At 47.6% G+C, this 26,751-nt stretch overlaps 1 protein-coding gene across 1 annotated transcript in view; it reads left to right on the plus strand.

The window, feature by feature from the left end:
• TTC16 (tetratricopeptide repeat domain 16) overlaps window positions 1-26,751 on the plus strand; it is a 414,481-nt gene that overhangs the window by 233,304 nt on the left and 154,426 nt on the right. The window contains exons 7-8 of the mRNA XM_078646652.1: window positions 1,191-1,320; window positions 25,477-25,691. Coding sequence (XP_078502778.1) covers window positions 1,191-1,320; window positions 25,477-25,691 — 345 coding nt within the window. The remainder of the gene's footprint in view (window positions 1-1,190; window positions 1,321-25,476; window positions 25,692-26,751) is intronic.

The raw sequence follows: 26,751 nt of genomic DNA on the forward strand, positions 1-26,751 counted from the left end.
GTCTGAGTCTTTTGCACCCGCTCCCTCTACGTCCGTTGCACCTGCTCCCTCTGAGTCTATTGCACCCGCTCCCTCTGAGTCTATTGCACCCGCTCCCTCTGAGTCTATTGCACCCGCTCCCTCTGAGTTTATTGCACCCGCTCCGTCTGAGTCTTTTGCACCCGCTCCCTCTACGTCCGTTGCACCTGCTCCCTCTGAGTCTATTGCACCCGCTCCCTCTGAGTCTATTGCACCCGCTCCCTCTGAGTCTATTGCACCCGCTCCCTCTGAGTCTATTGCACCTGCTCCCTCTGAGTCTATTGCACTCGCTCCCTCTGAGTCTATTACAGACGCTCCCTCTGAGTCTATTACAGACGCTCCCTCTGAGTCTCTTGCACCCGCTCCCTCTGAGTCTATAACAGACGCTCCCTCTGAGTCTATTACAGACGCTCCCTCTGAGTCTATTACAGACGCTCCCTCTGAGTCTCTTGCACCCGCTCCCTCTGAGTCTATTGCACCCGCTCCCTCTAAGTCCGTTGCACCTGCTCCCTCTGAGTCTATTGTACCCGCTCCCTCTAAGTCCGTTGCACCTGCTCCCTCTGAGTCTATTACAGACGCTCCCTCTGAGTCTCTTGCACCCGCTCCCTCTGAGTCTATTGCACCCGCTCCCTCTAAGTCCGTTGCACCTGCTCCCTCTGAGTCTATTGCACCCGCTCCCTCTAAGTCCGTTGCACCTGCTCCCTCTGAGTCTATTACAGATGCTCCCTCTGAGTCTATAACAGATGCTCCCTCTGAGTCTATAACAGATGCTCCCTCTGAGTCGATTGCACCCGCTCCCTCTGAGTCTATAACAGATGCTCCCTCTGAGTCTATAACAGATGCTCCCTCTGAGTCGATTGCACCCGCTCCCTCTGAGTCTATTGCACCCGCTCCCTCTGAGTCTATTAAAGACGCTCCGTCTGAGTCTTTTGCACCCGCTCCCTCTGAGTCTTTTGCACCCGCTCCCTCTGAGTCTATTGCACCCGCTCCCTCTGAGTCTTTTGCACCCGCTCCCTCTGAGTCTATAACAGATGCTCCCTCTGAGTCTATTGCACCCACTCCGTCTGAGTCTTTTGCACCCGCTCCCTCTGAGTCTTTTGCACTCACCACCTTTGAGTTTTCCTTCTCTTACTTCACTCTCGTTGACACATGCATCTGTATTCTTTCCACAGTATTGCCTGCCTGGCCCCTCTGGGAAGATATGCCGACTGCTTGAGACTTGTGAGTAAACTGCTGGAGGAGGACAAACTGAATCCTGACCTATATGTGCTGAGAGCCAGGCTGCACTACAAGTTCAATAAGGTGCGTCGGGAGCATGTGGTAGGGAAAGGTAACTGCTTGGTAGGTGGTTCAATAGGGTCCTGGCGCTCCTGGGCCATACGCAGGTGAGTATACACTAACACTGAGTGAGGATTGCGATGCATAAGGGTAGGGAGCCACCCTCCTCCCCAACGTGTGGATATCCACTCGTAAAGCAGAAGAGACCCCTGCAGACGCTAACAGTGTATCAATTATATCAATAACAATGTAACAAAAGCTCAAGTCCTTGCTGGAACATGTGCTTCAGTTTATTCACACCAGCCTTAGCCAACACCTGTTTCATCGCGCTTATGGTTGTATGCAGGTAATCCCAGACGTGAGCCCCGTGCTCACTACTCCACTGGAGTCAAGTTATCCTGGCTGATAACGGCTGATAGCCAGAAACCGGTCCTAGGAAGCTTGATTCCGGTCCAGGGAAGACATGGCTTGGCAGTTCGGGCTGGACTGTTCCCATGAGGCACAGGGTCAAGACTGATTTGCATATGGCCATGTCTGAACTGGGGTGGCTTGGTGAGCAAAATAACGATGGATTAAACCCAGATCTGTGACTGGGGGTGAATGTTTTGCCATTGTGCAACATTCCGTCCATCATCTTGTGTGTTTTGCTGTTCACCCTATGTGGGAAGGGTATGCCCAGACGTGGGTCCCGTGCTCACTACGCCACTGGAGTCAAGCTATCCTGGCTGAAGACGGCTGATAGCCAGAAACCGGTCCTAGGAAGCTTGATTCCGGTCCAGGGAAGACTTGGCTTGGCAGTTCGGGCTGGACTGTTCCCATGAGGCACTGGGTCAAGACTGATTTGATCATGGTTAACAACGTTCCACGGTCATCAGACCTGGATATAAGACAGGCTTTTAGAGAATTTTTTCAGGAAATATACCACGTAGATAAAACTGCTGAACCTGATCAAATTAGGGAATGGCTGAATCAAATAGCCCTGCCGGCCTTATCAAGAGAACAGAGCGAGTTATTGGATAGTATTATTTCAGAGGGAGAAGTTGGGAAAGCCATTCAATATGCAAAAAAGGGAAAGGCGGCAGGACCAGACGGTCTACCAGCCGAAATATACAGAGTATTAGAGCAAGAACTAGCTCCCTTTTTGACAATTTTATTTAATCAAATTTTACAGGACGGCATTGGCCTCCACCATCTTGGGATAACGCTTCTATAACTTTAATTCTAAAGCCCAGAAAGTCACCTACTGCATGTGGATCGTATTGACCCATATCAATCCTAAATGTGGATTATACAATTTTTACCACAATACTTGCTAAAAGACTCGCAATGGTGGCTCCTGAAATTCTTCACCCAGATCAGAAGGGGTTCGTGAAGGGACGACAGTTACATGAGTTAACTTATGACTTAATAGGGGCAATAGATATGGCCTCTCTGGAGTCCCTCCCCTTAGCAGTTCTCACGTTGGACGCAACCAAGGCCTTCGACAGAGTGAACTGGGTTTACCTGTCGTAGGCCTTGGCAAAGTTCAACGTGGGCAGAAAAACACAGAGGGCAATTGATCTTTTATATCAGAACCCCAGTGCCCGCAGTTTGGTAAATGGCATTCTATCTGAGCCTCTGAACATCTCGAGAGGTACAAGGCAGGGCTGCCCTCTCTCCCCGCTCCTGTTCGATCTATACATTGAGCCATTTGCCCAGTGCTTAAGAGAGAATGTTAACATCAGACCGTTCATGTTTAAGGGGTGGGAGAGGAAGGTGGCCCTCTACGCCGATGATATTCTGGTGTATACATCTGAGGTACACACCGCACTCCCTGCAGTCTTAAATTGGCCTCTGAGTTGGGTGAAATCTCTGGGTACGAGATCAACCCTGATAAGACGGAGATGTTGATATGGAACGTAGATCAGATTCCAGCAGATATCACAGTACGTCCTGGAAATAAGTTGAGATATTTGGGCATCAACATCAATAAGGATATTAATCAGATCGCCAAGACAAACTTTGCAGCTGTAGCTAAGGAATGCCGTAAATTATTACTGTCATGGGCACAACTCCCTCTATCATTTTTAGGACGGGTTAATTTAATTAAAATGTCTATTTTGCCTAAAATGTCTTTTCTTTTTAACACAATTCCGTTATACTTTGATCCCTCATCAATAAATAAACTACAATCTGATATTAATTCCTTTATATGGAGTAAGCGCCTCTCGAGGATCTCCTGGAAAAAATTGAGGAGGCGCAGAGAAAAGGGTGGAATCGCGGCCCCAGACTTTCAGACATATGCATGGGCATTCCAACTGTCTCATGTCAGAATGCTTTTTAAAAATCCATCTGAGAATGGGGCTGGCCGTTTGTTTTCCACCCTTCTTACAGGAGAAGGTGTTAGCCAATCAGGGTTTTTGTTCAAGTTTGGGGACCCCAAGTTTTAAAAAAAAATTAAGTTGAAGATTCTGCAAGGAATGGCTAAAATGTGGGCACAGATAACTAAAACTATTAAGGTAGGGTACTACAATAGTAGGACTCCGCTTTGGGATCTCCCTGAGAGTCCGGTGTGGTTGAGTGACAGTCTTGCGACCCCGATTAAGGAAGCTGGGTTGGATGTTTGGGGCGATTTGTTCACAGAAGGGGAGCTGCTCCCGTGGGAGTGTCTTAGAAACACCATTGGCCCCAACTTTGCTAGATTCAAGTATATGCAAATAGCTCGTTGGTCCCACGCATATGTTTCTCGGATAACTCGTGGTAACAAATTCCCCCTAGGTGGCCACAGCCAATTAATATCATCCCTAGTTGATAAATCTCCCGCTAAAAAGGAAATTTCATTCTGGTATAACCTGATTATGGAAGAAAGGGATAGCGCTTTTTCATTACCAGCTGAGCTTTGGTCATCAACTATAATGGGTTATTGTGGAGAGGTGTGGCTCACTGGTTAGAGGCGGCAGACCTGTAAGCAGAGAACGGCCCGGGACCAGGGTTCAATTCCCGAGGCGGCAGGGTCTTGGACCAGGGTCAACGGACTCGATAATTCTCGCCTCAGTGCCTACTCTAAACCAGGGAACACACTCGGTAACTCTGGGCATTAAGCTTGCCTCATCTCTACAAAGGCCCCCCACAGACGCCGGGGATGCTTGGTTTCACCCTGGAGATACCCATAAAGGGACCATCTCACAGGGAAAACCAGGACGGGTAGAGTAACAGTGCGCTTTACAAGTATCCCACATTATCCCACATGGGTTGTAATCTGCAAGAGCTCTGGAGCCTATCCTGTGGAATGTTGTGGGATGTAGTGAAACCATCTTGGCTCCGTAGAAATCACATCTTCACCATCCATAGGGCCTATTATTCTCCATTAAGGCTTTCGAAATTTACCCAGGGGAGCCCGGTAACATGCCCTAAATGCGGTTTGGTGGCCGCTTCAGACTGTCACATGTTTTTTGAGTGCCCCAGTTTGTCAACTTTTTGGGAGGACATAAAAAGAACCATATCGTTATCTTTGAACTTGAATATAGTCCTCGATCTCCCACTGGTTATCTCGGGTATTTTGGATGGTCTCCAAAGCTCAGAGAAGAAGCTGTTTTTTACTCTATCTTGCTTGCCAGGAGGGAGATATGCAGAAAATGGAAACACTCTTTTCCCCCCACAATCGAAGATTGGTACACCTCTATGTTAACGATCTCCAGATTAGACCTGGGTAGGTCTGGTAATTCAAACAAAAAGGCGTTTTGGCATTTATTAAATTGGGCGCATTGAGTGTCCGGGTTTATTTTTGGTTTTTTTCCCCCGGGTCCAATGATTAAGCCACTAAGACCTAACCCAGGGCCTGAGATCATTGTGGAAACATCCACGCCTTCCTTGATTGGTTTTTGTTTTGGTGAATTAGAGTTGGTTGAGAAGGAGGAGCTGAGGGTTAAGTATCGAGGGTCAAGTTGAGCCCCACCAGCTATTCATTAGCTGAGACAGTATCCCGCTCGTATACCACTCGACTTCATCATGGAAACAAAACCATTGTGGCAAATGAGGACATGTCTGAACTGGGGTGGCGTGGTGAGCAAAATTACGATGGATTAAACCCAGATCTGTGACTGGTGGTGAATGTTTTGCCATTGTGCAACATTCCGTCCATCATCTTGTGTTTTTTGCTCTTCCACCATCACAACCGTATGAATGTGCGCTGTGAAATTATCACCTTGCTACAAATGGATGCTTACCTGGTCACCTTGCTATGAATGGACTCTTCAATCAATCAATCAATCAAGACATTTATAGAGCGCACTACTCACCCGTAGGGTCTCAAGGCACTGGGAGGGGGGGTGCCTTTACTGCTCGAACAGCCAGGTCTTGAGCTTCCTCCTGAAGGAGAGGTGGTCTTGGGTCAGGCGCAGGTCGGTCGGGAGGGAGTTCCAAGTCTTGGCGGCCAGGTAGGAGAAGGACCTTCCTCCTGTTGTCGCTCTTCGGATGCGGGGGACGGCGGCGAGGGCGTGACTGGTCGAGCGGAGATGGCGTTTGGGAGCGTAGAAGTTGAGGCGGCTGTTGAGGTAAGTCGGGCCTTGGTTGTGTAGGGCTTTGTGTGCGTGGGTGAGGAGACGGAAGGTGATTCTTTTGTTGACGGGGAGCCAGTGCAGGTCTCTCAGATGTCCGGAGATGTGGCTGTTTCGTGGGATGTCGAAGATGAGTCTGGCTGAGGCGTTCTGGATCCGCTGGAGTCTCTTTTGGAGCTTGGCGGTGGTTCCGGCGTAGAGGGCGTTGCCGTAGTCCAGTCGGCTGGTGACGAGGGCCTGGGTGACAGTCTTCCTGGTCTCGGTGGGGATCCACCAGAAGATCTTCCGTAGCATGCGTAGGATGTTGAAGCCTGACGAGGAGACGGCGTTGACTTGTCTGGTCATGGAGAGAGAGGAGTCCAGGATGAAGCCCAGGTTGCGTGCGTGGTCCGTCGGTTTGGGTGCGGTGCCCAGGGCGGGGGGCCACCAGGAGTCGTCCCAGGCGGAGGGCGAGGAGCCCAGGATGAGGACCTCCGTCTTGTCTGAGTTCAGTTTCAGGCGGCTGGTCGTCATCCACTCGGCTACATCTCTCATCCCTTCTTGCAGGTTGGCTCTGGCGGCGGCGGGGTCGTTGGTCAGGGAGAGGATCAGCTGGGTGTCGTCGGCGTAGGAGATTATGTTGAGGTTGTGTTGGCGTGCGATGGCCGCGAGGGGGCTCATGTAGACGTTGAAGAGGGTGGGACTCAGCGAGGATCCTTGAGGGACGCCGCAGATGACTTCGGTGGCCTCTGACTTGTACGGTGGTAGGCGGACTCTCTGTGTTCTTCCGTTGAGGAAGGAGGTGATCCATTCCAGTGCCTTCTCCTGGATTCCGATGTTGCCGAGGCGCTGCACTAGGGTGCGGTGGCAGACAGTGTCGAATGCCGCGGAGAGGTCCAGGAGGATGAGGGCCGCTGTTTCTCCGTTGTCCATCAGGGTTCGGATGTCATCGGTGGCAGCGATGAGGGCGGTCTCGGTGCTGTGGTTGGCTCGGAAGCCAGACTGTGAGGGGTCGAGGGATCCATTCGTCTCGAGGAAGGCGGCCAGCTGTTTGTTGACGGTCTTTTCGATGACTTTGGCCGGGAACGGGAGGAGCGAGATGGGACGGTAATTCGTGAGTTCGGTGGGGTCCGCTGTGGGTTTCTTGAGTAGAGCGCTGAGTTCTGCGTGCTTCCAGCTCTCCGGGAAGGTGGCGGTGTCGAAGGAGGTGTTGATAATGTCCCGCAGGTGGGGTGCGATGACAGCGTCGGCCTTGTTGAAGACGTGGTGAGGGCAGGGGTCGGTCGGAGATCCGGAGTGGATGGAGTTCATTGTGCGGATGGTGTCTTCGGTGCTGATCTGAGACCAGGCGCGGAGGGTGGTGGTGGGTGGCGTTGCTGCGGTTGTGGCGTGCGTCGGTTGGATGCTGAAGCTGTTGTGTATGTCCGCGATCTTGTTGTGGAAGTAGGAGGCGAGGGAGTTGCAGAGGTCTTGCGACGGGGTGATGTCGTTGCTTCCGGCGTTGGGGTTGGAGAGCTCTTTCACGATGTTGAAGAGTTCCTTGCAGTTGTGTGCGTTGTTGTCCAGCCGGTCCTTGTATGCAGTTTTCTTGGTGGTGCGGATCAGTTGGTGGTGTTTCCGGGTGGCCAGCTTGAGGGTGGTCATGTTGTCCATTGTTGGTTCCCTTCTCCATACTTTCTCGAGGGCTCGGCAGTTCTTCTTGAAGCTCTTGAGTTCGTCGGTGAACCATGGGGTTTTTCTGCTGCCGGGTCTGCTGGGCGGGGTCCTCAGAGGGGCGAGTTCGTCCGCGCATTTACTGATCCACTTCGTGAGGTTGTCGGCGGCCTGGCTGGGGTTCGCTGAGCCGGAAGGAGGGTGCTGGCTCAGGGAGGCGGTGAGCTGGTCGGCTGTGATCTTGTTCCAGCTTCTTCGGGCAACCTGTTGCTGGTGGTGGTGGATCGTCGTTCTTTTGAAGGTGAAGTGGACGCAGCTGTGGTCCGTCCAGTGGAGTCTTGTGGCGTGGCTGAAGGCGATGTCTCCGCTGGATGAGAAGACGGCGTCGAGTGTGTGTCCGGCGAGGTGGGTTGGGGTGGACACCAGCTGCTTGAGTCCGAGGTTGGCGAGGTTGTCGAGCAGGGTGGTGGTGTTGCGGTCATTGTTGTTCTCCAGGTGGAAGTTGAGGTCCCCCAGGAGGATGTAGTCGGCGGAGGGGAGGGCATGCGGGCTGATGAAGTCGGCGATGTCCTCGCTGAATCGTGTGCGTGGTCCCGGGGGTCGGTAGATCAGGGTGCCTCTGAGGGTGGTCTTCGGGTCGGTGTGGATCTGGAAGTGCAGGTGTTCGGCGGTGGTAAGGGTGTCGTCGGTGTTGGTCGTGATGCGGATGGTGTCCCTGTGGATGATGGCGATGCCTCCTCCCGTCTGGTTGGCGGTGCGGTCCCTCCGGGTGATCTTGTAGCCATCCGGGATGGCGATGGCGATGTCGGGCGCTGAGGAGGCGTTCATCCAGGTCTCCGTGAGGAATGCAACGTCAGGGGCTGTGGTGTCGAGGAGGTTCCAGAGTTCGATGGCGTGTCTTTGGACGGAGCGGGTGTTGAGTAGGATGCACTTGAGGTGGTTGCTGCTGGTGTTCGGCTTGGCGGGTGCTGGTGCAGTGTCGGTCCGGATGCAGGTGAACTTGCAGGCGTGGCAGCTGAAGGGTCCGTGGGTGTGCCTCGGAGTGGCTCGGTGACATCCCGGGATGCCGCCGGTGTTGAGTGTGATGAGTTCGGCGGCGTTGTAGGTCCGTCGGGTGGGCTGGTGTCTTCGGGAGCCAGGGGTCCTGGCGCTGGGCGCGGTCCGGTCGCGGACGGGCGCAGACGGGCTTACCTTTGGCGCGCGTTCGCACGGTCGCCATATATGGCGAAGTGCGCGGGGGGGCGGAGCAGCTGGGAGGCGGGAGCGGGGAGGGTACAGAAGGCAAAGGGGCGGGGTTAGCGGCGGTGGCGGGAAGCGGGGAGGGATGACGAGGGCAGTTGGGAACAGGCAAAACGAAGGAAAATGCAATGAGCTGGAAAAAACAAAACAGGCACTACAGATCGACAAAACACAGTTCAGGAAACAGAAAAGACAACAGGGGCCGGTCAGGCGAGCACGGACCACGCCGCTCGAAGGCAGGGGGCGTGGTCACGCGGCGGTAGCGAGTCAGGCAGGGTAGCAGCACACGCAGCAGCTGGCGGCCGTGCGGCGCGGGCGTGTCCTAGAACTAGGTCACACTCACCTGCGTCGCACGGTCGCCATATATGGCCAAGTGCGCGGGGGGGCGGAGCAGCTGGGAGGCGGGAGCGGGAAGGGTACAGAAGGCAAAGGGGCGGGGTTAGCGGCGGTGGCGGGAAGCGGGGAGGGATGACGAGGGCAGTTGGGAACAGGCAAAACGAAGGAAAATGCAATGAGCTGGAAAAAACAAAACAGGCACTACAGATCGACAAAACACAGTTCAGGAAACAGAAAAGACAACAGGGGCCGGTCAGGCGAGCACGGACCACGCCGCTCGAAGGCAGGGGGCGTGGTCACGCGGCGGTAGCGAGGCAGTCAGGCAGGGTAGGAGCACACGCAGCAGCTGGCGGCCGTGCCATAGCAATTGCTATCTTGCTATGAATAGACTCCCCCATTGTTTCCCTGCTATGAATGGAGTCTTCCATTGTCACAATACTTTGAATGGACTCCCACATTGTTAATTAATAGACTCTCCCATGCTTACCCTGCTATGAATAGAATCTCCCATGCTTACCCTGCTATGAATAGACTCTTCCATTGTCACAATACTATGAATGAACTCCCACATTGTTAATGAATAGACTCTCCCATGCTTACCCTGCTATGAATAGAATCTCCCATGCTTACCCTGCAATGAATAGACTCTTCCATTGTCACAATACTATGAATGGACTCCCACATTGTTAATGAATAGACTCTCCCATGCTTACCCTGCTATGAATAGAATCTCCCATGCTTACCCTGCTATGAATAGAATCTCCCATGCTTACCCTGCTATGAATAGACTCTCCCATTGTTACCTTACTATGAATAGACTTCCCCATTGTTACCCTGCTATGAATAGACTCTCCCATTGTTACCTTGCTATGAATAGACTCTCCCATTGTTACCTTGCTATCAATAGACTCTCCCATTGTTACCCTGCTATGAATAGACTCTCCTATTGTTACCTTGCTATGAATAGACTCTCCCATTGTTACCTTGCTATCAATAGACTCTCCCATTGTTACCCTGCTATGAATAGACTCCCCTATTGTTACCTTGCTATGAATAGACTCGCCCATAGTTACCTTGCTATGAATATACTCTCCCATTGTTACGCTGCTATGAATAGACTCTCCCATTTTTACCTTGCTATAAATAAACTCCCCCGTTGTTACCCTGCTATGAATGAGCTCTCCCATTGTTACCTTACTATGAATAGACTCTCCTATTGTTACCCTGCTATGACTTGACTCTCCCATTGTTACCTTGCTATCAATAGACTCTCCCATTGTTACCCTGCTATGAATAGACTCTCCTATTGTTACCTTGCTATGAATAGACTCTCCCATTGTTACCTTGCTATCAATAGACTCTCCCATTGTTACCCTGCTATGAATAGACTCCCCTATTGTTACCTTGCTATGAATAGGCTCGCCCATAGTTACCTTGCTATGAATATACTCTCCCATTGTTACGCTGCTATGAATAGTCTCTCCCATTTTTACCTTGCTATAAATAAACTCCCCCGTTGTTACCCTGCTATGAATGAGCTCTCCCATTGTTACCTTACTATGAATAGACTCTCCTATTGTTACCCTGCTAGGAATAGACTCTCCCATGCATACCCTGCTATGAATAGACTCTCCCATGCTTACTCTGCTATGAATAGACTCTCCCATTGTTACCTTGTTATGCATAGACTCTCCCATTGTTACCTTGCTATGAATAGGCTCTCCCATTGTTACCTTGCTATGAATAGACTCTCCCATGCTTACCCTGCTATGAATAGACTCCCCCATTGTTACCTTGCTATGAAAAGACTCTCCCATGCTTACCCTGCTATGAATAGACTCCCCCATTGTTACCTTGCTATGAATAGACTCCCCCATTGTTACCTTGCTATGAATAGACTCTCCCATGCTTACCCTGCTATGAATAGACTCCCCCATTGTTATCTTACAATGAATAGATTCTCCCATGCTTACCCTGCTAGGAATAGACTCTCCCTTGTTATGAATAGACTCTCCCATTGTTATCCTGCTATGAATAGACTCTCCCATTGTTACCTTGCTATGAAGAGACTCTCCCATTGTTACCTTGCTATGGATAGACTCTCCCATGCTTACCTTGCTATGAATAGACTCTCCCATGCTTACCTTGCTATGAATAGACTCTCCCATTGTTACCTTGCTATGAATTGACTCTCCCATGCTTACTTTGCTATGAATAGACTCTCCCATGCTTACCTTGCTATGAATAGACTCTCCCATTGTTACCTTGTTATGAATAGACTCTCCTATTGTTATCCTGTTATGAATAGACTCTCCCATTGTTACCTTGCTATGAATAGACTCTCCCATTGGTACCTTGCTATGAATAGACTCTCCCATGCTTACCTTGCTATGAATAGACTCCCCCATTGTTAGCTTACAATGAATAGACTCTCCCATTGTTACCTTGCTATGAATAGACTCTCCCATGCTTACCTTGCTATGAATAGACTGTCCCATGCTTACCTTGCTATGAATAGACTCTCCCATTGTTACCTTGTTATGAATAGACTCTCCCATTGTTATCCTGCTATGAATAGACTCTCCCATTGTTACCTTGCTATGAATAGACTCTGTCATTGTTACCTTATTATGAATAGACTCTCCCATTGTTATCCTGCTATGAATAGACTCTCCCATTGTTACCTTGCTATGAATAGACTCTGTCATTGTTACCTTATTATGAATAGACTCTCCCATGCTTACCTTGCTATAAATAGACTCCCCCATTGTTAGCTTGCTATGAATAGACTCTCCCATGCTTACCTTGCTATGAATAGACTCTCCCATTGTTACCTTGCTATGAATTGACTCTCCCATGCTTACCTTGCTATGAATAGACTCTCCCATGCTTACCTTGCTATGAATAGACTCTCCCATTGTTACCTTGCTATGAATAGACTACCGCATTGTTACCTTGCTATGAATAGACTCTCCCATTGTTAGCTTACTATGAATAGACTCTCCCATTGTTACCTTGCTATGAATAGACTATCCCATGCTTACCTTGCTATGAATAGACTCTCCCATTGTTAGCTTGCTATGAATAGACTCTCCCATGCTTACCTTGCTATAAATAGACTCTCCCATGCTTACCTTGCTATGAATAGACTCTCCCATTGTTACCTTGCTATGAATTGACTCTCCCATGCTTACCTTGCTATGAATAGACTCTCCCATGCTTACCTTGCTATGAATAGACTCTCCCATTGTTACCTTGCTATGAATAGACTACCGCATTGTTACCTTGCTAAGAATAGACTCTCCCATTGTTAGCTTACTATGAATAGACTCTCCCATTGTTACCTTGCTATGAATAGACTATCCCATGCTTACCTTGCTATGAATAGACTCTCCCAGGCTTACCTTGCTATGAAAAGACTCCCCCATTGTTAGCTTGCTATGAATAGACTCTCCCATGCTTACCTTGCTATGAATAGACTCTCCCATTGTTACCTTGCTATGAATAGACTCTCCCATTGTTACCTTGTTATAAATAGACTCTCCCATTGTTACCTTGCTTTGAATAGACTCTACTATTGTTACCCTAGTGGGAATGTTTGCTCCCACCATCACCATAGTATGAATGTATTCTGTGACATTATAATCTTGCTACAAAGGGATGCTTACATGGTCACTAGAATATGAATGGACTTTCCCATTGTTAAGGTGCTATGAATGGTTGCTCGAATATCACCACAGTATGAATGTAAGCTGTGACATTACCACCTTGCTATGAATGGATGTTTACATGGTCACCTGGCTATGAATGGACTCTACTATTGTTACCCTGCTATGAAGGGACACACTGTGAGAAAGTGCCCTCTTTCTGCATGGTTGCCCCCATTTTTTGCTGAATTGCTGATGTGCTTTGACTGAGTGTGCCCTGGGCTCCTGCTAATCCGTTACTCAGGGCCTATGTTCATTCCCTAAAAACAGTACGGAAAATAAGACCCTGTGGTTAAAATCCGAAAAAAGTCAGTGTGCTGACTCTAGAGAAACATGTACGGGAAATTGTGGGGGAAATTGGCCTAAGGAGAGTCCCTGATATTTCTGAGCTTTGATGGCAAGAAGATATTATACACTTGTGACACTGTATATCAAAACATTAATCAATAAACATATCCAACAAAAGTATTAAAAATGATTTGCACAATTTATTGTGATACCTCCCTTCAGGGTTACACTCTAAAGTTTAAAAGAATTACTTAAAAAGGTTTTCTTCATCAAAAATGTACATAAACAATAATAAAAACAGTCAAACTGTCACGATCTCCACCTCGTAGACCCTCAGACTACATATCCCAGAATGCCTGCGAACTGGTCTGTCTTCTATCTCTCTTCCTCCATTTGCTTTACTTCCTATATCTGCTCCTCCCTCCTTTCCTTCGGTGCTTGTCACCTGAGTCATTGCAGTTCCTGTGTGGAGAGAAGCAAACTTGCCGTTTTCACCGATCCATGAACCCTTTTGCAGTTCGTGACATTCCCGCTGTCATACGGGCAGCAGCTGTGTCTTTTTCCTTTCCTGGCGATTCTTGCCTGTGAGAAACAGGTCGCGGAACGCACTGGGCGTTCCCGAAATACTATCTCGCTTCTCTAAACATTTGTGAACATTACCGAGCGAACCGCTAAAGGTCGGTTTTGTTATTCTTTGGATTACTGAATGCAGCTAGTGCCGTAACTAGCGGTTGAGACTTTGTTTTTTCTCGTTTTTTGTGAGTGGCGCTCGTTCTTTCTGCGCTACCTCTTGGAGCCGATTGAAAGGCTCGGATTCATCCAGCAAAGGAGTACCGAGTGCAAGGAAAGAGGTGGAACCTCTTATTGGATTTTCCTGCTAGTTCTGCATCAAGAACCAAAAGACTACGGCGTTTGTAGCTAAGTAGACTCCTTTTCTTATCAACATTACGTAGTGAGAAGCTGAGGCATTCACTGGCCCGAACTGTAAATACCAGTATTTGCTATTCTTCTTTTTCTTGTTACTTTATTTTTACCTTTTGTTACTTTTCTACAAGGTGTTTGTGGCAGCCCTTATAAGTGAGTGAATATTCAGATCCTTTTGATATAGTACATGCACATAGGGGCAGGGGGGAAAACTGATGTGTGTTCCTTGTATCTTTGTACAGGAAACGGAATACAGACATTTAGAGTGATCACCTTCCCTGTCACCTCTTGCTGTAGATGGTTTCTGGCTGCCGCTCTGTTATATTTTATTTCTCCATTTTTCCCCTTCCCTGTGGGTGGTCCTCTCTGTGGAGGGTGTATTTATATGGCTCCCACGAGGCACCAGTTATAGGGCAGGGAAGAACTAGCTTCATCATCGCTCCTGTTGTACATGGCTGAACAAGGTTAGTCAAACTGCCTTTGTTTGTGACACAAACAAAAAGGTCGACACAGCGCTTCGGTGTCATTAAAATAGTTGCACCTTCATCAGGACTATTAGAGAAGGGATTAGGGTATGCTATCACTGCAAAAGTAGACAAATGTAATCTAGAGAGAGACCTCCAAAGTTTCTTCAGAAAGATCAGACTACAAGACTTTTTTAAAGACAAAGACCCAAGAGACAGCCCAGTCAATAAATCAGGTCTAAAACCAAAATCAGAGTGGACACCTACACTAGGTATGGTCCATAAAAAAGTGGATTTATTTGAACAAGTTGTTGAAAGTAACATAGCTGACTTATTAACACAACCATTAAGAGGGAGCAATAACCTAAATAAGGCAGAGAGGATAGCCCTGCAGAATCTAGAGAATAATAGTAAACTTACAGGGAAGCCGGGCGACAAAGGTGGCAGCATAGTCCTCATGAACACCGAGGACTATAATAGGAGAATGATGCTGCTTCTGAATAATCCAGAACATTACTGTAAATCCAGTAGACAGGAGTGGAATGCACTTATTTTAAAAGTAGGTACACTATTAAACTTTGCCAAGGAGGATGAAGTCATCTGTGATGATGAGTATAGATATCTTAAAAATGAAGCCCCCATTATACCAGCATTGTACGGACTTCCCAAAGTTCACAAGAATCTTTTAGATCCACCCATGCGACCTATCGTGTCCAGTATAAATTCAGTCATGGAACCACTAAGTAAATATGTTGACAAGTTCCTCCAGCCACTAGTAACTACTCAAAGGGCATACATAAAAGACACCACTTGCATAATAGAGAGAGTTGAGGGGCACCCGTATAACATCCAGAACCAATGGTTGGTAACGTTAGACATTGAGGCCCTCTACACTAACATCCTGCAGGATGATACCATCAGGATGTTAGAGGGCCTTTTGAGCACCGAAGAAGGAGATCTTAACAATCCTGCTACCTTCATTCTAGAATGCGTGGAAATAATTAAAAAAATAACATCTTCTTATTCAAGAATGATTTTTATAAACAGGTTAAAGGCACCAGCATGGGAGCCACCTGTGCTCCCAGCCTAGCCTGCTTATATGTGGCAGCCTTCGAGAACAAGCACATTTTCAATAGTGTAGCCCCTTTTTTTGAAAATATTACTTGTTGGTCAAGGTTCATAGATGATATTTTTTTTATTTGGACAGAAACCATTGAGGATTTGACTGACTTTATCAGTTGGTTAAACTTAGGAGACGGGAACCTACGTTTCACTTCTAAGTATAACAAAGAAACAATTGAATTTTTAGATATTAGTATTAAAGACAAAAACGGCAAATTAGGAGTGGACCTTTACACCAAGCCAACAGATCGCAACACATTACTTCATTACAAAAGTAATCATCCCAGAAGCCAAAAGGACAACATCCCCTTTGGCCAATATTTAAGAATCAGACGCAATTGCACTGGCATCAGGGACTTTAATAGACATGCAGATGAATTATCCAGTAAACTCAAAGAGAGAGGCTACCCTAACAATTTAATAAGGAAAGCTTACAAACGAGCAAGATATTATAATAGAGACTCTCTGTTCTCAAATGAAACTAAAAAAGAAGAAAAATCAGATGACAGATTGATTTTTGTTACAAATTTTAGTACAGCAAGTAATAAAGTAAAAAATATAATAAACAGAAATTGGTCACTTTTAAATGAAAAAAATGGTACTAAAATACCGAAACCTATGTTCAGTTTCAGAAGGAATAAAACAGTCAGAAACTGCTTAGTCCATACGTTCAGGGAGGATAGAAGTGAGAAACTGAATACCATCAATAAGAGGCCCCTACCGACCGGTAACTTTTGTTGTAATATGTGTACAAACTGTGAAAACCAAATGAAGGGGGACACGGTGACTCATAATGGCATCACGCACAGAATAAAAAGTTTTATAAATTGTAAAACCAAAAATGTTGTTTACTTTATTCTTTGTCCGTGCCACAAGGCCTACATTGGCGAAACATCAAGAGAAATTAAAACGCGTATTACAGAACATAAGTCAGCGATAAGGACAAAATAGAAAACTGCACCATTGGTGGATCGCTGGTTCACTTACAACCAGAAATTGAGGATTTAAAATGGTGCGGGATAGAAATAATTGAGCAAAGCACTAGAGGAGAGAAAGAAGAGAGAGCAGTTTTACATGACCCTTTTTAATACATTCAGGACCGGTTTAAATAATAAAGAGGAATGGCAAAGATTGATTCTGTAATATGCGTCTCAATGACTGTATGCTATGGTTGACCTTGATAGCAATAAAATTAGAGATGAATATATTTTAAACATATCGAATCGCATTCCAATACAGCAATAATTGAAGGTGGTAACGCTTTCATTACATAGTTTTTGATAATCGTTGATAATACCAAGCATTGTATGTTCTTTGCTTTCCAATATTTGCTGCCATTGAAGGGCTCCTTGACTAAACTTGAATTAAGAGGTTCCACAGACTTCATCAAGAGTTGGTTACTAGAATATTATGCAATCTTAATGTTTGGTTAGCAATCTAATGCTGATTGGCACCGAGTGAAAATTCTGCTTATAAATGGCCGCGGTATGTGCACAATAACGTAGTAATGGGATGTAGATTGTTCTTGTATAAGTGAAACTACGTTCCTTATTCCCCAATTCAAAATGGCCGCCATAGAAGTAAGACGAACTGAACATATGTGCCGGAAAATCAAGAATTTATGAAATTGAGTATAGAGAAGATATGTTCCATAAATATAGAGAAGAAACTCCCCGACAGATCATTTGTTGTTTAACTACATATCCCCAGTAATCGAAACCGTGGACTTCCGGGTCACGCTACGAATAAATTAATACTCTGCGAATCAGACCGAATCTTATAGACGAAATCCTTAAGAGGGAATTAGATTTAAAATAATATCGTGTGATTTTAATTACCAAGACAATCACAAAGGTAGAGAGGATTTATTCCGATGTAACAATCGAAAAAACATGTATCTATTTCCGGGTCATGGTGATCAGAGCCAGCATATAAACAACGATCAAGTCCGGGGTAAAAATGATCTCTTGACAACACGGACACGGAGGAGCAGGGAGGCCGAATCTATCGATACAGGTATGCGATCTAGTGCCACGTTGGAGCCCTCTATTTCTTTATTGAAAGGAGTTTAGACATAGTCTAGCCTGATACAATGGCACAATTGACCCTCGCTTCGTTTCCCTATTTGTAGGCCGAATAATGGGTTTAAATTGGGGTGGTTCTCGTTTGTCATACCGTGTTTAATACCCTCCCCAATAATATCTACGGTAGGGAATAGTTATAAGGCCGATAATTTTGATAAACGATGCCCTTGTTTTGACACCAAATTAATTTACAGAGCGGTGTTTGACAAGCTATTACGAAGTAGTAAGCAAGCCAACGAGTAACACTAATGAACAGGGGTTAAAATCAGGACAAGTCCCCGCGTATATATAAGCGGTTTTGCAAAAATTCTATAGTCCTGTACACGACTAACTAAGAGCATAGTTAGATAAGAAAATAGGTAAGGGAGTGAACAAAACGCTTACTACACATACTTATTAAACCAACAGGCTCATGAGAAAAGAATTGGAACTGTACCCCCTCGTAGGGAAAGAATAAGAACTACTCTCATCATTCAAGCAAAAACGAGTCATTGAACTGGTGAGTAAGCTTGAAAGAGCTTAGAAATGTAGATTAAACGTTCGGTGAGACCGTATATAAAATAGAGACCAACTATACAATGCTCTTCATTGTTTCTAGTGATTCCAAATTGAAGAAGGAATCTACTATTTTTACATGCAGTTGGCCGCATAATAAAGTACGGTGGCTCCTCCGTGCCAATTTAGAAGCACCGATGTTCCTACCAAGGTAACATAAACATGACAGAATATTATTAAAAAAATATATAACAAAAAATAATTTGTAGAATGATGCTCAAACTGCATGCATGTAATTTGGCTTTTTTCTTCACACATAAGGTCTGCCAAATTACCAGACGAAACACAGTAGTGTAATTTCGTAATCAACCTGGAAGTTTCCTGAAACAATCCTTCTAGTTAAGGTACTTCCTCATACTGCCAGGGTAATGTTTAGGCCCCTGTAATCCACCAAATAATCAGTGCATGGATAAATTAATCTCAAGGATGTTCTTTTGTAAGAGGGGAATGTGGTCGGGAGAAGTAATAAATAAATGTTTAACCATAAAACAGTATGTCTAAGAGGAAAATGGGGAAAAGAAATATAAAATACTGCTATGTATGTGTCACTGTGTATATAAAAAATATGTATAAAAAATAGGTACCTAAAATATTGTGTTTTAATTTTTAGATCACAAGTCAATACTGTCAAATGTCCTGATGAAGGTGCAACTATTTTAATGACACCGAAACGCTGCATCGACCTTTTTATTTGACTGTTTTTATTATTGTTTATGTACATTTTTGATGAAGAAAACCTTTTTAAGTAATTCTTTTAAACTTTAGAGTGTAACCCTGAAGGGAGGTATCACAATAAATTGTGCAAATCATTTTTAATACTTTTGTTGGATATGTTTATTGATTAATGTTTTGATATACAGTGTCACAAGTGTATAATATCTTCTTGCCATCATAGCTCAGAAATATCAGGGACTCTCCTTAGGCCAATTTCCCGTACATGTTTCTCTAGAGTCAGCACACTGACTTTTTTCGGATTTTAACCACAGGGTCTTATTTTCCGTACTGTCTTCTCCCCTCCCTGTGAAAGTCACCAGGGGAACCTTCCACAAAACTTTTGTCATTCCCTAAAAACTGCATTGAAGCCTAAACTCAAATGGCATCTCTGGCCACAGGTCAGCCCCTGGTAAATGGTACCCTAGGTACCCAGGGCATTGTGACCAGAGAAGACCCTTGAGGGCTGCAGCACTTATTGTGCCACCCTTAGAGGACCTGTGCCCTGAAACACACACACACTGCCTTGGCAGGATGCATGTCTTGGTGCAGAATAAAGTGACGAGGCGACATGGCACACATCTCTGTGTTAATGCCAAAAGGGCGATACTGTCGCCCCAGCTGCTGCACTGCTGAAGTGAGGAACTTTTCCTCTTGAAGTAAACCACATTTTTCTCTTTCAACCAAGGTAATCCACAGTAATACACAAACTTAACAGCTGTCAAGTAATGCATGTTTTCAATGTTTATGACATCACTCCATAGACAGTTAGGTTGAAATAGAATACTTTATTCCGCATTTTCAGATGCCATATGCTGCCAATCCTAGAGTAAACATAGACATGTACAGTCAACCTTCCTTTGAGCCAACACAGTAAAATATCCCAATTCATTTCGAACTTTTTAGTTCTTTGTCAGGGGTACTGTAATAAATCAGAAAAAGTGCATGAACAGCGTAACATAATGTCAACAACAACCAATCCGATGTCTCCCCATAATCTCCCTCCTTAACCCACCTCATGAGTGCTCACATTAAAAGCAATTCCAAACCATAATGTGCTTAAAGCATCTAACACATACTGTCGACAACAGTTGCTCTTCCCGAAGTCTCCCATACCACCCTCCTTCTCAACCCGCACATGTACGTGTATTCAAAACTAAATACGTAAAATACTAAATCCCACAAAATACATACTTCAGCCCCTTTCCCTAAAGTTCACAAAAAGCAAAATGTGTTCTTTTACCTGATAATGCTGCAACCGGCGGTGTGGAATGTACGTGCCTTTCTCAGAGTTTCAAAAACCTTTAACTTCCCTCCCATACACATCTACTCTTAAAGCCTTCTTCCCCACGTTTACTCAACTAATCCCTGATTGAAACAATATCACATGACCTATTTTGACCTATACTAACACTGGAAATAATAATGACTACCTTTCCCATAATGCACTGACCCTAACTGAATAAAACTGTGATCAGATTTAGTGAAAAACGAGTGATAGTGCCATGCCTACAAACCACTGCCCTGGCATACATCAGTCACCTCTCTAGCTGGGTGCCCTGTGCCAGTGGTGAGGGGACAGGTGCGTGAGCCCTGTACCCCTACGGTGTCTAAGTCCATTCTTAGACATTGTAACTGCAGTGCTGCCATTAAGAGTATAGGATGCTGGGAGTTTGTCATTACGAACTCCACAGCACCATAATGAATACACAGAAAACTGAGAAGTTTGGCATCAAACTTGTCAGCACAATAAACCCACACTGATGCCAGTGTGGGATTTAATGAAAAATGCACACAGAGGGCTCTTAGAGATGCCCCCTGAAAACTAACCCACCACTAGTGTCCGGGCTGAGTGGCTGCCGAGGCTGTGGAGACGTGTGGCTCAATGGTTAGAGCGGCAGACCCTGATGCAGAGGTCTAGCCTGGGACCAGGGTTCAATTCCCTGCCTCGGCGGGTCTTGGGCTCAAAATTCCACGGACCTGATAATTCTCGCCTCGGTGCCTATTCCAATCATGGAGTCCCACTCTGCAACTCTGGGCAATAGCTTGCTTAATCTCCACAACGGCCCCCACAACGCTAAGGATGCCTGGCCTCCACCCTGGGGGTGCCCAGGAGTGGACACCTCACAGGGAAAGCCAGGATGGGTTCCACAGCGGTATTCCTACAAGCGCCTTGAGACCCTTGCGGGTGAGTAGTGCGCTATACAAGTATCAATTTACATTTTACCACCAGACATGCTTCTGTAACCCTGGGTCGAGAGCCTGCTGCTCTCTGGGGCCTGAAACAATGCACATCCTGGGACGAGGTGCCAAGCCTCCTCCCCCAGGATGGGCAGAGTTCACGAAGGGGAAGCTTCAAAAGCTTGCCACCTTTGTGAGCTTCCCCAGGCCCCTTGCTGCACAAAGCAACTGGTCCCCACTGGTTCTGACCCCCCACTTTGGGCGGGAGAACTGGTGGGAAAAACAAGTTAGGAAGAGAGGTGTGCCCACCTCTGCCATCTCCACCCCTCAGGTCATGGAGGTGAGGTGAAGCACGTGGGGCCCGATTCAGAGAACTAACTTAAGACAAAATCCTAAACTTACTACTATTTTGGTATTCCCAGAAGGCACTTACTCATTCCGGTATTCACAGAAGTTAGGAGTCCTAACTTTGGGACTCCTAAATGCCTTCTGTGAATACTGAAAGTCTTAAAGTTAGGATTTTTCTCAGTTTAGGAGTAGTAAAGTTAGGACTCCTAACTTTAGGATTCCTAAACTGATTCCTAACTTCTGTGAATACCAAAATGGTAGTAAGTTTAGGATTTTGTCTTAAGTTAGTGCTGTGAATCGGGCCCTCAGTCTCCACCATCTTGCATAGGGGGGGACTCAGCCAACCAGGGACAGTCATATGCCCCCCTCCCACTGAAGGGTAGCATAATAGGAGGTGTACCCACCCCAGAGAAAGGACACATTGGTCCCTGCCTTTTACCTACCTGTAACACCCCTAAATGTAGTATTTAGGGGCACTCCTGAACCTTGCTTCCTCAGACAAGAACCTGCAACAAGAAAAGAAGGACCGAACAGCCGTGCGGAAGCTAACAAGAGGAAGACGCCCACTGACTTGGCCCCAGACCTACCAGCCTGTCTCCGCATCGAACCTGCTCCTGCAAAATCCTGGTGTGTCCTGCAGTCAGCAACCTTGAAAACCCTAGAGGACCTGCCTGCCTTCAACCACAAAGACTTTGTGTCCCGTGAACACCGGATTTGTTCACCTGCAACCTCTGGCTCCGGCCTGACACTGCAAATCCACCCCATTCTGCACCCACCATCCACGGCCCAACCTCGAGTGGACAAACACCACAAGGAGGCCACCCCCCCCCCCCCGGTGATCCTGACCCGAGATTGGGCGACCACCGACCTGCCTCAAGCCTCCAGCCGACGCCTGCAGCCTAACTCCAGAAGGTCCCCTAACTGCGACCAGGAGCTGGTAAAAGGATCTGACCCCAAAAGGCACCCCTGCACCCGAAGCCCCACGGCCTTGTGTGCCCAAACCAACGGTGCCTAACCAACCCCAAACTTCACAACTTACCCTCGAAGTGGTGGTCGCTCCCAGAAGACCTTCGTCCCTGAGCCTGCAGTGCCTTTGCAAACCGGATGTTCCCCATTGAAATCAACAGGGCACCCAACGTCAAAACAACACCCTCACCCGGCCGCCCGAGTGCCGCTGAGGGTGTAACAAGAGCGCATCCTTGACCCTGGGGGAACCCTGGATCTAACCCCAGAAGATCAACTCCAAAGTCCGATTACTTACCTGGTAACCATTAACGTAATTTCTCTCTATAGGAATCCATTGACAATTTTCTAAGTGTGGAGTTGATTTGTATGGAAATCTGAAAAATAACTATTGTGCAAAGCTGATTTGACTTGCCTTTTCTCTAGGAAATGTCCCAGTGTGATATCTAGGAATCAAACTGAGTAGAAATAGTAATCTCAAAAGTAACATAAAAGTAAATTTTTATTTTATAAAGTTTTATATAGCGCGAACTTGACCCAAGAGGGTATCAGAGCGCTTTACATTTAGAATCGTTGCATTACAAGTTCTATCAGATACAAGAGCATAGTAGGGTACAGTACACATAAACAATGTTACAGTAATTCGAGGAGGGAGGGGAGGAAGGAGTAATAGCGGGGAGGCGAGGAGGAACTATGCCCAATGTCCGGCTGGGTGGGTGACGGTCAAGGGGGAAACCAGGGCCAATCGCCTCATTAGCTGTCAAGCAGCTCCACCGGTCATCAGCCATGCTGCTCAGGTCTCAAAGTTTGGGCAAAACAGTTTAGAATAGATACATAGGCTACGACGATAGAGGTAAACGAAGAAGGAGAGAGGGGGAGGGCGTAGAGACAAGCCAAAAGGGAGCTGGGGCTACCATATAGGCCGATGCAAAATGAAAGAGAAACCAGCTTTCCTGTAGTTGTGTTCATTCTTCACTCGGTTGTCGGCGGGTTGAATTGACTCAGTCTACCACTTGCAGCAGGCCTCACACGTTTCCTGATCACGTGCCCACCCCTTCGGCCCCCCGGGGCAATTCTGTGAATCTCAGGACCACCAATAGCCCCCAGGCCCACGCCACCCAGGCCCTGGAAGGCGTGGAGAAGTTCAGCGACCAGCCATTCAATTCCTGCAATAGAGCAAGAAGGCAAGAGGGGGAGCCATGAGGCCGAAGGAATTGTAGAGGTCCTCTTGAGGTCAGGCATAGTCCTGGAGGTATTGAGAAATCGAAAGTCAGGCAAGGTGGCAGAAGTAATCATTGTCAGCCATGTTGGGGTCAGGCATCCTGGGACCCCTTTCCTGGCCGAGAGTGTGCCAAGTACAATAGAGCTTAGTGGGAAGGGAAAGGTCAGACTCTCATTGGATCCAAAACAGGGCCGGAGACCCTAGGCGCTCCAGTCGAGCCGTAGACCAGAAAGCGAGCAGGGACATATCACCATTAAGGTGGGCGGCGCAATGGGAGCCGCAATCCTGACTCGCGCAGCTGGGGGAGGGGGTCCGCTCACCTCAATCTTCAGGGCACCATAACCGGCACGTCCCCTGCGGCCGAGAGATGATGATCACACGCAGTGGATCCGCTGCGCCAAAATCTCAAAGCAGGTCCACTGCTTCCCAGGCGCCATCTTGAAGTCAAAAGTGCCGGGCAGTACCGCAGCCGATATCCTGGTGTTGCAGCGCCCGGTCCGCCATCCTGACTCACGCAGGGAGTGGGGGTAGGGAGAGGGGTCCTCTCACCTCAATCTGCAGCAATCTTCTAGGCAAAATATCCGGCACATCCACTGCGGCTGAGAAATGAATATCAGACACAGTGGATCCGCTCCGCCTCACTCTCAAAGCGGGTCCACTCCTTCCCATGCGCCTTCTTAAGGTCAGGCACCGCGGAAGCCTCAATGTCTGCTGGTTAATACCATTCTGCCTCCTCTGCTCACATCAAGACGACCAGGGTTCAAAGGGAGGGATCTGCTTGCTGTCCACCCTCCAGTGCCACTGATTGCTTGCAGGGGCCCCCACTCTGGAATTTTTACCGATCAGGCTCCATCTTAAAGTCAGGCAGGGCCTCTCTGCATCATCGTCCCCTGGGCCACCTTCTTGCCGTTATTCAGAAAAAGGAAAAAGGGGGAGCAGACTAACCCCTCAGATGGGCACCGTCGCCTTCCGCCACTCTCCGGTTATCGGTGCCCCGGTCTCATGGGCCCTGCAGTGCTGCAATCATGCTCCCAGTGCTGTATATTTCCGCATCGCGGCTCCTTGCGGCACAGTGTTCCACGCTGCCCAGACTGTCATAGGGTGCTCCACGATGCTCCGTATTCCAACGCAAACCTGCACCGTCACCGTGACAAAGGCTGGAATTCCTCACATGGACCGCAGCCGAAGGACCTCAATATACTGTGCGTTATCACGCCGCTCCTGCAGCTCTGTAGCTCGCGCAGCTCCGCGCTGTCTTAGTTGGCTTCAGTGTGCAGGTGTTGATACAAAGTATATGTCCAGCATTTCACAGTGTTGGATTACCAGTAATTCAAACTGTAACCATTTCAAAGTACATTTGCAATTGCATTTCAAACTGTATATTTACTGCAAAGTATTTATCAACGTATCTGTGGCAGGCTTGCTTAGTTCTAGAAAATAAAATAACTGAAAGAATATTTTCATACAAAAACAATTGAGTTCAGAATTTGAGTGTGTGAGACCATTTGCTGACTGAGTGTGTACATCAAATGCTTAACACTGCCCTCTGATACTGCCTTACTGCTCGTCCAAGCTACCACTTTAGAGAGTAAGGTTCTATCTAACTTTAGCCTCTGCCAAACCTCTGAGGACTGTGGACTCTGTGCACACTGTACCTTACTTTGGTCCAGTATATACAGAGCCAGCTTTCTACTCACTCCCACCATCAGCGCAGTATGAACTGACACTGTGTCATCTCCTCGCTATGATTGTGCGCTCCCATTGTCACCACACCAGGAATGAACGCTTCCACCATCATTGTTTTGCTTTTATTGACAAAATAAACCAGTTCCACGAGCACAAAGTTCTTGACTGTCCTTCTCTTTCCAGATCCTTTTGTGTTACCAGGACGTGGGGGAAGCCCTGCGGCTGGAGTCAGACCACCGGGCTGCCCAGGCTTGGAGGCGTTATCTGAAGAACCAAGCAGATGAAGCCAGGGCCCTGGCTGTCATCAAAGCGGTGGAGGGACAGCTCCATGAAGCCCTGAGCAAGATCTACAGCGCTATAGAGCATGACCCCAATGATGCCGAGTATTACACATTCAGGTACAGGCTGAAACAGGAAGGCGTGGGCAGGTCACATGGCACACACACCCATGTTCCAAAGAGGCCTGGGAGGTGTCCGCAACGTCGCCATCGTCCCAGACGGGGTTGGGGAGTGTGCCCGGGGGAGGCAGTGATACAGGGATACCTCAGAATGTGTGCACTTTGGAGCAATGGACCCAGTGGGGGTTGGAGCGAGCACATGGGAGACAGAGATACAGGGACACCTGGGAGCGTGTGCACTTGGGAGCCATGGACCCCGAGGGCCCTCTCTTTGGAGAACTAGGATTCCGATGGGTCTGGGAAGTTGTGCACATGGATGTAGAGGGATCTACCTTGGACAGCGTGTGCATCGAGGAGCATGGCTCATGGAGGAACTCAGAGGGCATGCATGTATAAGCCAGGCATTTTGAAGGGCACAGATATTGAACACCATGGGTCTGGAAGGTCCTGGTCGTGTATGACATGGTTGACCATGGCTACAGAGGGGCCTGAGAGGGTGTGCGTATGGGTTCATAAGTGTCCATAAGGGCCTTGGAGATTGTACTCAGTGGTGGAGGCTGCTCTCAGAGACAGGGAGGTAGGCTTGTAGCGTTTCCGTAGTGGAGTCGACTGCTCTCGTGGAGAGTCGGAGGTAGGCATTTAGCGTGTCCTCAGTGGTGTAGACCGCTCTCAGAGACAGGGAGTAGGCTTGTAGCGTTTCTTCAGTGGAGGGGACTGCTCTCAGGGAGAGAGGGAGGCAGGTGTGTAGCGTGTCCTCGGTGATGGAGGCCGCTCTCAGGGAGCGAGGGAGGTAGGCTTGTAGCGTGTCCTCGTAGCAAAGACTGCTCTCAGAGACAGGGGGTAGGCTTGGAGCATGTCCTCGGTGGTGGAGGCTGCTCTCAGAGACAGGGGGTAGGCTTGTAGCGTATCCTCAGTGGTGGAGAGCGCTCTCAGGGAGAGAGGGAGGTAGGTGTGTAGCGTGTCCTGGGTGGTGGAGACTGCTCTCAGGGAGAGAGGGAGGTAGGTGTGTAGCGTGTCCTGGGTGGTGGAGACTGCTCTCAGGGAGAGAGGGAGGTAGGTG

The sequence above is a fragment of the Lissotriton helveticus genome, chromosome 5_2 (genome assembly GCF_964261635.1).
Source record: "Lissotriton helveticus chromosome 5_2, aLisHel1.1, whole genome shotgun sequence".
NCBI lineage: Eukaryota > Metazoa > Chordata > Amphibia > Caudata > Salamandridae > Lissotriton > Lissotriton helveticus.